Genomic DNA, 18,607 nt, shown 5'->3' on the forward strand with positions numbered 1-18,607 from the left:
CACCTGTTTGTCTTACTATGTCTTTCACATAATTCTCATCTTCTTGCATCTATTATGACCAAGATCTTTTCTTTGCATACATGTCAAATTGTTGCTGTATTTATTTAACCAAGAAGGAACATCCAGTACTGTAGAAAGTCTTAGGCTGTTTGCAGGGTTGAAATGTATTTGTCTTTCTTTTTTCTTCAGATACAACAAGAAAATAAAGGAAAAATGTGTACAGCTTTAAAAGATGTATATATAAAAAAAAAAAAAAAGGAACTAAATGGGTTCTGAAGGTTAAAGTGACTATTTCATGTGAGCCCTGAACCCAAGGCAAGAAGTAGCTCAAAGAGTAAAAACATCTGACATATGTTGAATAAAGCCTGGCATGAAACATCAGAAAATGAATGCAATGAATCTCATAGTCTGAACAAAAGAGTTAAAGACATTAACATATTTTTTAAGTTAAAATTTACATAGATGTTTAGATTAAGGTAGTAACTGTTTAAGAGGAATGTGCATTAGGAAGGCACTAATATATTCACCCAACATTAAATGTTGATTAAGGAGGAACACACCAGGACATGAAACTATAGTCAAATGTAACTATTTTCATCTGGATTTTGCTTCATTTAGAATTTGCTCATACCGCCTTCATAATCTGTTCAGGTCAAATAAAGCTTAATATGCAGCCAATCAAGCATTTTTACCTTTTCCTGACAGCTGACTCATTCTGCAGTTAACGGTGACTTTAAATGTCCAGTTTAAAATTCATAACCAAATGTAATTTCCTTCCTGTACTTCACTTTTCATAGTTTTACCCTTTATCTTTTTTATGCTTTATACTTTATTTGACATTTCATTTTTTCTTTATTTCCATCCTGCAGGTTTCACCAGTCCACTCCTGGGCATGGATAGACTTTCAACAGCTTACGGGCACATGTTTGTTGATTTTATGTGCGTTATCTTGATAGAGGTCATTTAATCTACCACCTCTATTCACGTTCAGTTGTTCTATCGCGCTGGAGGCGTCGTCATCTCTGCAGCAACCGTGTGTTGATAGAAATACAGTATGTGCTCAAATATGACGCTCAAAACTTGGGAGGTACATTAACCCATAAACACCCAAACACCCACTGTCAACCAAAACCATCTAGTTATATAAATGTTTAATACCTGTTGATCCACTAATCCTATCAATACATGTGGGTCTTTCCATGAAACTCTGTTCATTTTGGTACCTGGCACTTTGCCAGCTTTTTTAGACCCAAATTTAGACATATTTCACCCCAGGATGTACCTAATGATAACCTCAGATAAATGAGAAAAATATATACTCTTGCTCTGAGCTATCCAAAAATTGATGAATTTTTAATAAAATTGGGGCCAAAAATAGGCCCAAAATTGGAACAGGAAAAGCTACCCAGGTGTCAGTGCATATTATGTTGAAAACATGGCTTGAAATGGTCTTACATACCACTATAAATACAGACACTGTGTTAAATTTGACTATCCTTATTGTTTTTCTAATCCAGACATGCGGGTTTTTCATGAATAGGCAGTCTCATTTGAGGTTTCATGTGTAACCCATTGTGTCCATTTGCGTTACATGCAGAACCTGCCCATTTAAACACAAATAAATCATGATTGATTTTGCAACAGCGGTCATTTTTGTGAAACACTCTGCCTTGCATTTTTACTTCAATTCCCAAAATGTACCTGTGAAAGAATAAACACATATTGAAAAAAAATAGCAGTGTGTAATTTTTGGGTCCTTTTTACTGTGTTACATGCAGATTTTTGTATGCGTGTGTCAAATAAAAATGTGTTTTATCTGAAAAACAGTTTCTTTTATCTCAGTAAAGATGTATTTTTAAAATAGACCCAAAGTGCTTCCAAACTTGCTTTATAACATTAGTCTGCATCTGGTTTGATTTTTAGCCCCTCTGTCCTTTATTTTAGGTACCAGTTCCATAGAAGCACCCATGTACATAATTGGTGTAAAATGCAGTTTGTCATCTTTTCATGGTCATCAGATATGACCCATTTGGAAGTTCAGAGGCTCTGTAGTGAATGTGGAAACACCATCATCTTCTACAACATTGATTCACCAGTAAAACCCATGGAGTTGGATCAATGACACTGGATGGACACTTGGTTTATGTTCAATTAATGATATATTTTGCTGGAAAACTCACTTTTCCTTCAGTTTTTTTTTGTTTCTGATATAATAACCCAAAAGTCCAATATCATCAGTAAATTAAATATAGAAAAATACCAGGTTTATACTGAAAAAACACAAAATATAGAGGAGAATATTTGAATAAATGGTGGTAAATCACATAAGAAAGGTTAAATAGAGAGAAAAAAATAATGTGGAACTGCACACAAAAATAGAACTGGGTCCTTATGGGTTAAAAAAAAAAGCATATGCGCTGAATCCCACAGTAAGTTGGATTGCACTTCAGATGGTTTTCACCATTATTAAACCCAGATGGGGACAAAGCCTGAATTGCAATTCGATGGCAGCATTCATTGTGTGCTGGATAAAAAGCCCTCTCTATCTCCATGTATTTCTATATGTTCCTATTATATGTCACTAACATTGAGTGTTCCCTCTCCCATTAGCTGATGCTTCTTCCTTTCTGTCCTCTCTCTTCCCGCTCATTTCTGCAGGTATCTGTGGCTCTGGAGCTCTAGTTCTGGACTTCAGTGTCTGACTGTGTCGTTCAGTGTCACCTTTGTTTGTTGTTCTGTCTCTATCCTGTTCTTTTCTATCTCCTCGTTACACTCACCTCAACTGGGAGAGGCAGATGGCCGCCTACCTGGAGCCCGGTTCTGTCAGAGGTTTTTTTCTTCTATAAAGTTTCTTCCTGTTGCCACTGGCTTGCTGTCGGCAGTTTTGTTGGGCTCCTTCTCTTTATCATATTTTCATGGCCTTGACCTGCATTTGTTTAGTGCTTCTAAATAGATATTGAATCATCTGTGCATTAGATTTATATATTTTTACAAAGTCCGCAAAAACAAATATACCTCTAAATGTGTGGGCACAGTTAGGGGACTATGAATATTGGGTGAAAAAAAAATTTAAGATAGATTTATTTTGTCATTTGTACCTGATGCATAACTGTTTGGGAGTCCTAAAACCAACTTTACTGTTTCTAAATGACATCTACAAGAGAGCCGATGGATTTTCGTTGTTTTAAAAGACTACATTTGACATCCACATTTACATTTTTGTCTCATTTGTACTGGTTTATATTGCAACCTTAATGATTATAGGTTTTAAATATTATTTATACTTATTCATCATTTTTATATTAATTTTCTGTCAGTATAAGTCCTGGCTGGCACACTCGCTATATTAACTTTTCACTCCATACCCGGCTACTCCTTTCATATCTGGGACCGTGCTGAAGACCTGGCTCGGATGGCTGGAAATGATTCCCTACATCAACATACAATTTTATAGTTTTTACACAACTAATAAATAGTTTTACAATTTCAAATGAATGTGTCAATACTTCCCCCTTATATACAATAATCCCGTTGTCTTGAATCTTATGTTTTTCCCCTGTATACTATAAAACACATCCACAATTCACCATCCGACTATAACGCTCACATGATACTGGGATAATATTAAATCATTTGTGCTTGACAGATCATTTTGATTACCAGCCTTGAGGACTTGAGAATTTATCCTTCGTAACCAGACTTCCCTTCATATTGATATCCCCCAATCCTAGACCGATTTTTTTTTTTTCACCTAAATTGCAGGAGTTGCAGTCAACAATATACCTGACACTATGGTAATGTTAATATTGGCAACTTCAAGTGAAAACAGCAACTTTTGATATGCTGAAAAATGTACCAATTTTTAATGTAGTTTTTTTTTACCCTATGTAACTGAGAGGTTTTTCATAAAGATTTCGGTGAAAATGGTTGAAATTGACAAACGTCTTTACATGGCCTCAGTACTAGAAACACCCTTTCCATCCATGTATTATACTTATATGCCAGGTAAATGTAGGTTGACTCATTATCATCTGAACAGTTTGTTGTAACCACTTAACCATGCCCGTGTATAATCTGTCTTGTATATTACACAAAACTATCAATTTTCCTTCCCTTCATATCAATATATTCTTCCATCCTATCAACATATTTAAATTATTGAGATAAAATGCAGTTTGTCTGCTTTTCAGCAGTATCAGATTTGTCTTTTTTGGACTTTCAGAGGCTCTGTAATAAATTTGCTAAAACACTGTTTCACCAGTAAAACATACAGATTGACAAATGATAGTGAATGGTTATATTTTGCTCCTCAGTTTTCTCCGTTTTAATGTAATTCCTTTGAATTTACTCTGAATTTTTATGAACTTCTACATGATCAGTAAATTAAATACAGAAAAAAAATGCTAAATGTAGAGAATAATATTGATAAACCATTTACGAAAGTTTAATTGTAGATAAAAATTTATTCGGAAGTTGTCAAAATAATAGTGATAGGTAGATTATGCTTGTACTACTCAGCATTTTTTATTTCACGTTGCATCTGCTGACCACATTAGCAGCTTATCATAACAACTGGTGTGAAAACTACATGACTTTTTTTCCCTAAATGAAGTCAAAACCATCCAGAAAAAGGACTTAAGCGGCAATATCTAAGCTGCAGCAACCTACTTCTGCATGGTTTTGCCTTGTTGCTGGGGCTTGAAGCAGAGAGAAGGGAAAGAGAGAAGGAAAAATGAGGTACAGAGCCTAACACGAGGAGGACAAACAAGAAAAGAGAGGTGAAGAAAAAAATATAGAACAGAAGGAATGATTCAAGTCGATCCCTGGGGTATGTTTCTGCTATTACAGTCTAGAAGCCGCTCTGCCTGCTCTGAATGTGATTGGCCGTCCCCAGAGATCACCCCAACTCTGGCACTAAGCATGATGAGTGAGTCTCTGTCTGTGATCCTCACTGCTCTGACACCAAATTTTCCCCATTAATTCTTAATACTGACTTTAACTCAGTTCCCAAAGTCTGCAGGAATTTCTTTTAGATGATGCAAAGATATCTGACGATAACAGAGGCTTAAAATAACTGGGCTGTAATGACTAAATCCAAGGAAGATCATTTTGCAAGTATTTTTGAAGTGAAGCAAATACAAATACTCTAAATACAAATACTCACTTCCTTTAAAAATCTCCAGTGTGCTTACTCAATATACACCTAACTCAAGTGGAATGATTTAGGGCACAACATGGCAGCTCAGAATGGCAAAATGATGAATATTTCATTTCCACCCCTCCGACAAATGCCACACAAACTCAGTCAGAAAATGCAATCGAAACATCAATCATTCAAAAGCAATATTGCTTTTACACATATTTTTTCACGGCTTATGCCCGATATAAGAAATATGACATTGGCGTCGACCACAAACTGCATAACTGCAACATCCTGGATTCAAGTCTGGCCCACGACCTTTGTCTTGTCTTCCTGTCTAAAAACAGGACATAAAGTCACAAAAAACAGCCCGACGGGAGGAATAACAGCTATGTCAGGCCTTTAAAATAAAGAATTGCTCCTCGTTTCAGCTCAATTTTCAACAAACTTTCAGTAGAACCTGTTACAGTTGTTGAACAGTCCATTAACCCATAAAGACCCGGTGCTACTTTTGTGTCAATTCCCAAATCAATTTTCCTCTAGATTCATAAATAATTTATCACCATTTATTCTAATATTATCCTCTGTATTTGCTTTTTTCAGGGAAAATCATGTATTTTCCTGTATTTGACTATATTGATCATGTAGATGTTCATAAAAGCTCAGATTAAAGTTGAGGGAGAAAAAAAACAAAGAAAAAAAACAAAGAAAACTAAAAAAAAGTGACTTTTTAAGCAAAGATATCAGTAACTGAATACAAAAATAAGCATCTGCATCCATTGTTATTGATTCAACTCCATGGGTTTTACTGATGAATCAATGTTGTTATTTACATTAACCCATAAAGACCCAGGGCTACTTTTGCGGCAGTTCCTGACAAAATTTTTCTCTATATTTGACCTTTTTTTTGTGATTTATCTCCATTTATTGTAATATTATCATATGTATTTTTTGCCTTTTTCAATGTAAATCATGTATTTTCCTATATTTAATTCACAAGTCATATAGATGTTCATTAAAGCTAAGGGTTATTATATCAGAAAGAGAGAAAAGTGAGGAAGAAGTGACTTTTTCACCAAATATATCAATAACAGAACATAAAAACAAGTGTCTCCATCCACTGTCATTGATGTAACTCCATGGGCTTTACTGGTGAATCAATATTGTAGAAGATGACGGTGTTTCCACGTTCACTACAGAGCCTCTCAACATCCAAATGGTTATCTGATGACCATGAAAAGATGAAAAACTGCATTTTACACCAATTATTTACATGTATTGATAGAATTAATGGATCAACAGGTGTTAAACATTTTAGATCAGTATATGATTCTGGTTGACGGTGGATGTTTGGGTCTTTATGGGTTAAAATGCAATACATTCAGTGTAGTATACAATATTCTAGTCAATAGGCTGAGATCAACTTTACGAAAGAAAAACTGATAAATGATAACCTGCGGGCTACAACGATTCAATGAACCATCAAAAACAAATCAACAGTGTCGACATGATCAAGTATTTAATGGATGCATGCTCCCGTTGCTGTGTTATCTTCTGGTAATTAGCAGCCTATTATAACGATGTGTCTGTATTAAATGGAGACGCCCAAACACAGACAAACAAAGCAGCGGAGTCAAACTCTGATTGTAGCTGTCATCTCGTTTACTGTCATGATCCATTTAACCTATTAGCCTTCAGCTGTGCTCCAAAATTACATATTGAGGAACAACCACACAGGACAAATAAATAAAAACACAATTGGGTTAAGTATTAATCAGCGAGAAATAGAATTCCTCATTTATGCAACAGTGCAATAAAACACTGCTGCAGATGTTCTTACTCATCAGAAACCTCTGAGCACTGCTCTTTAAAAATAGAACACATTCCCACTATGCACTGGGATTTATTTTTGGGCTGCACATGAGCCAAAAGTAGGCTATGGATTAGGCAGACATTGCTATTTGATGATGAAGCACAAAGCAATAGGAGGCGTCTTTGAAACTCTCTCCAGCCCTTTGAAGCCCCCTAAGTCTGTCCCAGAGATGAGACTGCCTCTGCACATCTCTCGAGCTTCAAGCGCAGCACAGGCTGATGGGTAATGAGGAGCAATGAAGGTTCATATTCTCTGGCATCATATTCCATTAGACTAAAACCTAATGAGCTCCTCCTACAGTACATTTGGTCATCTAGAAGACAACGCCGCAGAACCGAAACTGCTGTGTCATAAAAGGCTGATGGCCGGAGAGAACAGCTGCAAAGACACAAACAAAGTTCTAAACTGTGAAACTGTCACAACCCATCTGTCGTGAAAAGGCTAATTACCAGACCATGAACATGAGTTGTGACAAGATGGAAAAAAAAAACAAAACACTGCTCTGCTATGGTGCTGGGAATGCAGTGGAGCTCATGGGATAAATTAAACACTGTGCATGTAATCATTAAAGAACAACATCTTACTGTACCCAAAGGATGCAGACTTCCACTTGCGGCAGGGGGCGACTCTCCTGCAGCCTGCAGACACTAACCTCCCAGGATTCTGTGCAACGTCGACAGGTAAGGAGGCATGTCTCCTACAGAAGGACACATTCTTATTAGAAGAAAATACACTTCCTGGGTTCCTGACATGAAAGGGTAAATGTAAAAGAAAACCTCCAAAGAGAAATGACTGCCCCGCATTATAATCATTCATTTCCCAAGGAGGTTTTCCTTTGGGGTTTGGTGACTTTGTGATTTTTTCCACAGCATGAGCTTAATATTTCACACATGAGGCCGACCGTTTCAGTACAGTACTGTGTCCTTGAAATCACAGATGTTTAAACCCTGGTAATGTGCAATTTTTCTTGTTGTAACTTATTTATCTTTATCTGCAGTACACAACTAACAACAGTAGTCTGAGCATGTAAAGTAAAAAACAAACCACTTAAACAACTATATTTGTGTTTTGACTGCAACTGATGCACATGTTAAATAATTTGAGTTAATGTTTCTTTAAAAAGTAGACCTTTTATTTTTGCAATTTTGACATTACAGGGGAGCACCAGGTTTATATATACAGATATACTCAAAAAATATTTACAGTGAATGACCCTCTTAGTTAAAATTAATTGTTCCATGGCATACACGCAAAATAAAATTATTTACAAAGGGGAAATATATAAAACAGACACTGAATTAGATTTTTATTTCTTTTTTGATAATCCAAAATGTTTTCATGCATATATCTTGTATTGTATATTGTTTTAGACACACTGAAGCATTATAAATATGTGGGGGTTTACTGGTTGATTTACATATTTTTTTTCCATTCGATGATAACACATTCTTATTTATATGATTTTCTTTTTCAAAATATCTCCTCTATATATAAAACCAGTGGGTAGAGAGAGGACGAATAACATGCATAAAAAGCCTGATTGGTGCTACAGGAACACACATTAAATATACATTTAGTAGAGGTCGACTGATATGGGTTTTTCTAAGGACGATGCAGATTTTTAAAAATTTGGTCAGCAGATGGCCAATATCTACAGCCGATTAATGAGGCCGATATTTAAGGCCAATTTTTTATTTATTTATTTTTTTAAGCACATTGTAAAATACAATTGAAACATTCAGATAATTAAGATTTTTATGCAGCATTATAAATGAAATTCTTAATACACGTACACACAGTACTCTTTTAACAATTATTGAACTTCAAGTGCTGCCCACACAGGTGCCTGATCAAATATTTTACAACATTTTTACAACTGATCAAATATTAGCTTTCAAAAAAAAAATCATGGCCAATATTGAAAAAAATCAATATATCAGCCCGATATATTGACATTTAACATAATCCATCACAGTTCTTGGATTGTTTGTTTTTTTTCTCTGTCAGCCAAATTACTGCATTTCCTTGAATAAAAACTGAGTCTATTTAATGGGAGTGTCTCTAATAATAACCATGGGTGAAAAGAACAGGAACAAATAAAAGCTAGTCCTCAATTACAGTCCAGATAAAAAATATAATAAATAAACTTCTGATGCCTGTCACGTAATATGCTGCCAGTTATGTATAATGTTAATTTCTACAGCCTTAACTTTATACAATCCAACTATTTTAAACACTTTATCGTTCTACATTGTTCATCAGAAGCATTATTTTCCAGTTTCGGTCACTGCAGGTGTGTGTCTTCATTTTTCAAAGAACTATCATTTGTAGAAACCTACAAGCATAAGAGGAAAACTAAAGTTACACAATAAAAGCTCTGTAAAGTATTGATTCAGGAGCAGTGATTCTACCCACTGAAGAGCTACAGGGGTTTTATTTTGACATAGCTAAGAAAGTATCTAATTTATGGAAACACACAATGCAATACTGAAGAGAAATAAAGGCCCCAAAAACTATTTGAGGGAATACAGTAAAAGTTAAACCACAGCAGTTATTTGCATGAAACTTTAAAAAGGATGGACCCAGGAGTGTTTAAGTCCATCTACTGGTTGGACCCGTTTATGCGACAAAATATGAGACGTCTGTAAAAACTTAATAAAATATATTGCGCCATTTGTGGAACCATTTCTAGTCAGAATCATTTTAGTAACAAAAAAATAATGAATTAGCCGACAGCAGAAGCTTCCTTCATATAACATAACGTGCACTTGAAAACCCTTGACCTTTAGTCCACACCACGGTTTCCTTATCATTGACCCTTATCATTGCCCTCCCCGGTTGAGAACTACTGGTGCACACCAAAGTTTTTGCGCATACGGACAGACAGACAGACAGACGGACAGATGGACAACAAAGTGATGACAATACCCTGCGGCGAGGGCTGAAGGTAAAAAACAACTTATGATCAGAAAACAGCAAAGGGAAAACAAAATGAGACCTTTATTTTTCAGTGAGTTTTAGTGGTAGAGAAATAATACTTGTACTGTTGGATCTGCTCATTGTTAGCTTAGTGGTGCAAACTTTCTCACATTGGTCTTCTTTCTGGTTTGTATGCATTCTTCACATCATACTCTGGTCTCAGACTGTTGGCGTGTTTTTGCAACATTTGCGCATTTAAGTGCTTGTTGTTTGAGATGTGTTCCATTTTCTGAAAATTGGTCTGGTTGAGCTTTTAGCTGACGTTCTTCTCATTACATGTATAGCATGTGTATATTTCTACAAGCATTGTGTAGCATTACCATGGCAACATAGATGATTAGTTAAGGATGTGCCAATATATCACCTGGTATCAATATTTGGCGATGCCGTTGATATCATCTCATATTTGGTGATATCCTTCTAGAACATGTCTTTTCACCAAAGGTAGTGGCAGATATTTATGTATTGTGTCATATTGAAGGTTTTACTCATACATTTATTTAGTTTTTTTTTTTTTTTTACGTGTTTTCATTTAAAGATAAGAGCTGAAAGAGCTTAAAAGTAGTAACATTTTTATGTTCATCATAATTTCTTTGTTAAATTGGGGTAAATAGCAATGAAAAATAAAGAAACAAAGAAATAACAGAATAAAGTATAGCTATTTGACCAAGGCCCAATCCCAATTCACCCCTCGGCCCTCCCCCTTGGCACTATCCCTTGAAATGGAGTTGCAAGGGGTAGGGGTTGAAACATTCCCCTATGAAATGAGACAACCCTTCAACACCTGTTACATCATCAGCAGTCATTGATGCCGCTATAAACAGATGTGACAGCTTTGTTTCTGAAAGAATTCACCATACCATCAACAGCTGTAACCGTCTCTGCTGATGGACTTTGGGCATCTTTATACGGCTATCAACCGCAAACAGCAGAAATGTGGTCTATAACACATTGAAAGTGCATTAAACAGACGATCAAATGATTAAGTTGTTTACAAAGAAAATACATACATTTGTGTGTTTCTTTCATCACACTGCTGCACTTTTTTGCTGTGTTTACCTCCATCTTGTGGATGATTCGAACAGAATTATAGGAGATTTCTCATACCCCTCCGTTTGTAGCGTGGTCCTGAAAAATCTCCGTTTCACGGGCCAAACAGCCCTCCCCTCTAGCCCTTCCCCTCCGACTCATCGGGAATCGGGACACCACTACCCCTTCACGTGAACGCGCAAAATGGAGGGGTAGGGGTAAGTGGTAGGGCCAAGGGGTGAATTGGAATTCAGCCTAAATATCACTTGGAATATCGGTATCAGCCAAGAATTTTACAATCTGTGCATTCCTAATATTATTGACACAAGGTAAAATGACATTAAAATAGCTAACAACTACTATAGAAGCTATAATCAGACACTCATACAAAATGATCTGTCGTTGATTGTAGGATGCTAATAATTGACAGAACTGCATGAAGAGATTAAAATAACAGAACTGACATATTTTGTTATTATATTTTGTTTCACCTTTCCAACCTTGTGTAATGGGCTGTTTGACTGCAGTGGCCTTAACTCTTTCACAGCAGAAGACACACATATATAAATGACTTCTTAATGCTATTTTATTCAGGCTTCTTCAACAAGTGAGGACATCCCATCAAAGGTCTTTTGACAAAATCGCTCATGAAATGTGAATATGTTAGTATTTAACCTGAAAAGAAAACAACCGGCAAGATTAAAGAGAAGAAAAAAGCATTACGCATGGGGCAGGTTCCTTAGTGGGGTCTTTACCTCTTCATATTGTGTGCTCAGTGTGCTTCACTTACTGCACTTTTGTCCTCTACTCATCATTGCTCAGACATTTCTCATCTCTTTTCACTGGATGCCATTTCCACTGAGACATTTCACTTTCATCTGTTGTTTGTTAAGGTTTTCACTGAGCCGTGCCACCTTCGAGCTGGTTGTCTCCAACGGGTCGGACACATTTCTCAGCCCGTCAACCTGCAGTCAAACACCAACAGCCTTTCCATCTCACACAGGGGATGACACCGTAATCAAAACCCAGAGTCACATCTGGGTGGGTACCAAAGGTCAGAGGGACTGAAATGATTAGGTTGGAATATCTATATATACTAAAGGATCTAGTGCTGATTGGATAGTCATTCAGGGTTTCACCTTGTATTATAGTCTCAGACACTGTTACAAAGCTGACGGAACTGAAAAACTCTCCCATGCTGGTGAGAAAAAATACCTTATAAGCCCGATTAGACGGCATTTTCATTCAGGATAAAGTGAGGATCATGTATTATTTCACCAAATTGGAATATGAATTAACAATTCTTTGCGTTACTGCTTAAACTCTGTAATAACATAGGTCCAAAAATATGTTAAATATAACCTTCCCAGCCAAATAACAACAAAAAAAAAAGACATCACAGCACCTAAGTCCTCCACAAACTGAGGAAAACCCTAAAATTAATCACAGCAAAATAATGCTCCATAATACAAAGCTCCCCTTTTCATCTTAAACTCATGAATTTTAAAAAGAAATGAAGCTTTTCTTTACCTTTTTAATGCAGCCTGAAAACACGCTAAAGTCTCTCTGAATGAAAAATCCTGCACTGAGGCCCTCAGTAATATCAATGGTTAATTGTGTCACAGCTGCTGCCATTTGCTGCTGTTTCGCCATAATGAATTATTAATTTTAGACATGCTAATGCTCCTACTTTGGCTGAGTAGGGAGCTGCGAACCTTGAATTAGTCTGGATTTTCTTGCCATCTTCCATTAGTTACTGTGATAGCGCTGCAGAGTCATGCCTTGTTTCAGATCTGTCAGAGCAAATGACCAATGCACCGAACACCCATATCTTTCTCCAGCACCACACAATCTTTTCTTTCTTCTTTTTTTCTTTTTTTTTTTTTGAGAAGCACACACTGCACCCATGCTAGGTTTTGTTTAATTCATGTGGAGGGAGTGTTTTCAGAACAATGCCTGATTAAAAACTGAAATCCGGTTTACTCCATCAAAAGGGACAAGGACAAAGCAGACAGGCTCACCGTCCTACCCATCGAACTTGAGCCTCGCTCTCCAAAGAGAGATAGCAAAGGAGGCGAGAGGAAACAACATGCATGTGTGATCCCTGTGGAGAACGCCGGCTGAGGGTGCGAGACGACACCAGACTGATCCTGAGACACAGCATTGTCACCTCATGTCCCTACAGACAACATTCCAACATTCTGGCATGCACTGTCACTGCACCCAGGCTCTTTTTGGGTTACATTTCCTGGTGCATTATGCTCAGTTTGGTCAAGACATTGTAGAGTGTTAGGAAAAAAAAAAAAAACCTGCCTGTAGATAAAGACTGCTGCTACAATTTAATCACCGATTCAGCTAACGGTGTGTCTACTGGAAGCAAAAGAAGTTGCAAGAGTGCAGTTCTACACCTGTTTAAAGATGTATGTTAATTTCTCTGGCAAGCCATTATGCTTTGTAAATGATCCCAAAATGCCTTTACACAAAATACAATGTGTAAATTGATTAAAAACATTTTGCTTACTGTTGCTCTATGGAGACACTCTTTGAGAGATTTGACCTCCACAACAACAGCCCTGCAAAGCTTTATTCTCTTCATTGTCCTCAATATAATAAAGGAGGGGGGGGGGTTCTATAATCCCATCCACTCTGTTTCCCCAACTCTCTGCGGAGAATTACAGGGAAATAAAAAGCCTTCAGCCTGTGCCAAAGCTTTCCTGAATACCACCAGTCAGTCACTACACACTGCAGCTCCAATAACCTACTCCAATGACTATATGCATCTAAACAAAAAAGCTCAATAAAAAAAGACAGAAAGTGCATTATCCCGAAGACACACGGACACTCCCCGCAGAACAATATGAAATTTCAATTAGCCCATCACTTCTCAGCAACTTCACATAGACATCTGCAATCCATCACGACACACACAAGGCACAAGTAAACAGGTATAAATAACATGGACACAAATGGACTTTCAGAGAGCACTTCAATAGCAGACAAGAGCACTATCATCCTCCGCTCCAACTACTATCGCTGTGATAAAGTGTCAGAGTACTCCAGCGCTGACGGATTTTGTCATGTGCTCATCCGGGTTTATGAATGACTGCTGTGCAAAAAGTGCATCAGGGATTGGAAGAGCATCTTATCATCAGACATTCAATGAAGAACAATCCAATAAAAGCAGGTCAGTGAAGCTGCCGAGCGCCTGCCTGCCTATCGCACCCAGGTACTAATCACATCTGAATGAAGCCATCCATTCTGATTACCCAACAGCAGACCAATTAAACACCACCATGTTGTTATTCCTCTCTCATTAGCCATGGAGTGTGCATGAGAATAATCCCCTCTCACCAACAGGGCCATCTCACCCACACACAAACACACAAACTTCTATCAAACCAGCGCAAAGCAATCCTTCGGGAGCTGTGGCTTATTTATTTATAGCGCCTGCGCCAAGTTCAGTGGCTTTTCCATTATTAATGATAATGAAAACTACCAGGCCATGTAACACACAAAATTTTAAACAACCAGGCTGACTTGTGTCGTGGTGTGGCACATTATTAGGGTGAGAGATGTAAGTGAGAATCTGCGATGTGTTGTCAGCGAGGCTACGTTGGCAGCTGTAGTGATTTTAAGCACAAAAGGGAATTCGGAGCCAAAAAACCATGCAACTGAGATTGAAAAATTCATGCTCACAGTAATTTGGAAGTGGTTTCTGCTTCACTTTAAAGAGATGCTACTGAATACTGAGGCTATGTATGTGTGTCTGTTTGGGGAAAAGCACTGTATGGTGAGTGTCATCTCTTTCCCATGATGCACTCAAAGTAGCACACACATGGATATAAGGATGCAAGTAACATGGGAGGCATATTCCTGCCAGAAATTCTCTCTCTGCGGTATTTACTAATCTACAGTTTGTTAGATATAGGAGCCAGGAAAAACAAAGCAGAAGAAGAAAAAAGGCTTTGCAACTGTTTTATCCTAACAGAATGTTTGTGAAATAAAACTCCATAATGCAGGCAGCGACCGTACTATATTAACTGATGCATCTAAATCACTCATTGGTTGGTCATAGGTTGTCTGCATTTTTCAACCCTGTCATGATCTTGCGACACATCCAGGGTGCACTCCACCTTCGCCTGTTGGGATCTGGGATATGCTCCGATATGCACCCCTACAACCCTCCTGAGGACTAAGCCATTCAGAAAATGAATGAATGAATGAACTTCATGTTGCATTTTCTATAGTTCTTCCAGTTGCTATCAAACTTTTTTCATTTACTTGTCTCCTAAGTGGAAGAATGGATTTTTGTTTTATTAACCTCATTGCCCTATGCAGTTATATAATAATTCACAGCAATACTTTAAAATTTCCTCCTTTTAAGCATTTGTCGAATAACTCATCTGTGAAGGTTCCTTTTTATTGTGCAATTATTTATCGAGTTGCGCCAACACTTTACAGCCATTGGCTTGTACATAAAGTAAATGTACAACTGCCCAGCCTTGCTAACTTAATAGAGGTGTGTCACTGTGGAGCAGCCTAACATTTGTGCCAACTGCACCTGTTATTGAGGGAGATGAGCTGCTCTTGTCTCATGTCTCGAGGCTTTTCACTGATTTGCAGGATCAGTGCCATCACGTCTGCGGCTCAAAGCTGAGCAGAAGGCAGGAATCGATTTCATTCAGAAATGTCATGGCTTTTGCATCCAAGTTAATACGCAGCTGCCAACAAGTCACGTGACACACTGGTTAAAGACATGCAGGTGAAGACTGAAACTCAGCTTAGCATAATTACAGCCGGCTTCTTATTAATGAAGGAGAGAGTCTGGGAACTGAGGCCAAATTCACAACCAAGAACAGCGTAAGAAGCGGAAGAACTGCTGCCATTTGGGAGGTTTCCAAACACATCAAAGCATCAATTTGGTGAGAAGGGTTTGTTTGCCTCTGAAGCCTCATCTTCCATCGCTACTGCCCTGCTTTTAGATCTCCTCATCAGCAGCAGCAGCACCAGGACTGAGCTGAGTGCACTCTCTCTCATATTATAAATATACATATATATATATATATATATATATATATATATATATATATTCCAAATTCTCAACAGCAGGGGGAAGTCACATACAAATGAACAAATGAACACGATGTATCCACACACTGTACAACTCAACTCACTGAATAAAAAGTACAACACTCATTGTTAACACACATCTATATTATAGACCATCAAGTTTTCTTCTTCAAACAAAAACTTATAGTCAAAATAACAATGCTGCATCTTATAATCTTCATGCTGTGTCAGCTGATAGTTTACATAATAGCTCTGTTAGCTTAGCTCTGTTTTAGACAGAAAACAACCACAGTAAAACCTCAGATCATCTCTGTTTTCTGTACAGTTTGTGTTAATAGCTGAATTAAAGATCTGTTTGGAATCATCTAAAGATCAGAACTGTAACAGTTTAGTCCGAGCCATGGATCAACAAACAGCCAACTTAGTAAAGATACAACCCAATACATTAGCATCCATGGCACTGCATGACTCTTTATTTTCAACACTATAATGATAATTTCGGGTCACATTTTTAACATTTGAGAGTAGAAACACTACATATAGCCCCTTTAATGATAGCTGCAAAAAAACGACCTGTCAGTCATGGAGATGAGCTCACAGAGAGCAATGCATGAAAAACAAACAATAAAAGCAGATTGAACTATGAATTAGTTATTTTTTCAGAAAACTGATCTCTTGCCCACCACCAATTATGCTTAATGCCAAGTTATAGAGGTAAAAAAAAATACTTGTTTACTCTTTGAACTTTCATTATAATTTTCCAAGAGATTTATGTTTGGTACCTGGAACACTAAAAGAGAGTATATATATATATATATATATATATATATATATATATATATGTATATATAAAAGAAATTCTTCTAATATTATACAGCACATAAGTTAAAAAAGTAAAATCGTATTGTAACCTATTTTCTCTTCTTGCTGAGGAAGCCACTCAGTTGCAGATATGTTTCCCAAATATATTTCACAGACAGGCACATTACACACACATGCGCATTCACTGTGATGGTACAAAGACAAAGACTGACACACATCTCGCGGCTCATCCTGGCCCTGTGGATTCACTTCAAATTCGTAATGGGACATTTAGAGCAGAAGAAAAGAAGCCTGGGGAGCAAATACAGAGGGGCACCTATGAAAAGATCAGACATGGCCTGGAAAATTTTCACTAAAAACACAGGATGGGCTCCGCAGCGCTCTGCTCAACTTGTCTAGACACTGTCAGGGCCTTAATACACAGTTCTACAGAGGAAAGGAAGAGGCTGTTTGGATCCCACAGTGAAGCATCCCTAAAGAGAGGAGCTGCAGATAAGGAGTGTGTTTACCAGGGACGGAAGCACATTTACTCCCTAAATGCGAGCCATATTTCTTGGCTATGTTCACAGCAATGATAGATTTCTATTACAGTTTTAAATCAGCACACATCTTAACTCTGTCAGCAGAGAACCCCCTCCCCTGCAAATCCCCCACTACTAAAGTTCACTCAGCACACAAGCTAACAACTGGGACATGTAACCTTGGATGCACTTGACATAAAATCTCATATTTCATAGTTCCCACTGTCATGTCACAAAAACCAATAACAGCCACTACATCATAAGGCTTACACTTTGCCCCTCACTCTGCTCAGGAACAGTGACCCTTGTAATCAAAACAAGACTTACATAACACTGTATCTTTATTTACAAAGAGGGCACAAGATGTACCAGACACAATGTTAGTGCAAACAACATTAACCTTGCCCGTGAGCCAAAGTGTTTACTGATCTAATACGGTTAACAGCTTCTGGACCACTAATCCTATCAATACATTTGAATGAGTCACTTTAATATACAGTTTCTCAGCTTGTCAGAAGCATCAAGTTTGTTGATTTTGGACAATCAGAATCTCTATAGTTAACATAGAAACACTATTATTTGATTTACATTCAATAAATAATATATTTGTTTAAAAAAGTCATATTTTCTCGTGTTTTCTCTGTTTTGATATAATAAACTTGAAATTTAATCTGAGCTTTCATGAACATCTACATGGTTAGTAAATATTATATATAATATGATAGTAAATAATGATAAATCACAAGGTTACATGTGTAGAAAAAATCATCTAGAAGTCACCACAAGAATAGTTCTATGTCTTTAACTGTTAAAGGGATCATATTTTGCTAAACCCACTTTTATTAGTCTTTGGTACATTTATTGGTGTATTTGGAGCCTAATAGTTCAAAAAGTTTGAATTTGAACCCTCCAGGTGCTGCAAAACTATCTGTATACCCATTTAGGTAAAAATCGAGTAGATTTCTACAACCCATTTTAACTCCTACTTAATTTGTTATGTCTATAACTAGTTATGTCACGACATTTGCACATATAAGGTCCAGACTTCCAACAAACATTTCTCTGGGTACGACATAATTGTTTGTCAGCAGCAGCGGTTGTAGTCCATACTGAAAATATGTCCAAACTTTGAGCTGATTACCGAATGGGACAGAGCAGCATAGTAAACAAAAT

At 37.2% G+C, this 18,607-nt stretch overlaps 1 protein-coding gene across 3 annotated transcripts in view; it reads right to left on the bottom strand.

Annotated features, from left to right (window-relative positions):
• The window catches only part of LOC115422301 (IQ motif and SEC7 domain-containing protein 1-like), a 134,976-nt gene that overhangs the window by 84,184 nt on the left and 32,185 nt on the right, over positions 1 to 18,607 (bottom strand). For all 3 annotated transcript variants that reach the window (XM_030138546.1, XM_030138545.1, XM_030138552.1), the window contains one exon: positions 7,603 to 7,710. In XM_030138546.1, the coding sequence (XP_029994406.1) occupies positions 7,603 to 7,710 (108 nt within the window). The remainder of the gene's footprint in view (positions 1 to 7,602; positions 7,711 to 18,607) is intronic.

Source organism: Sphaeramia orbicularis, chromosome 7 (assembly GCF_902148855.1).
Source record: "Sphaeramia orbicularis chromosome 7, fSphaOr1.1, whole genome shotgun sequence".
NCBI classification, from domain to species: domain Eukaryota; kingdom Metazoa; phylum Chordata; class Actinopteri; order Kurtiformes; family Apogonidae; genus Sphaeramia; species Sphaeramia orbicularis.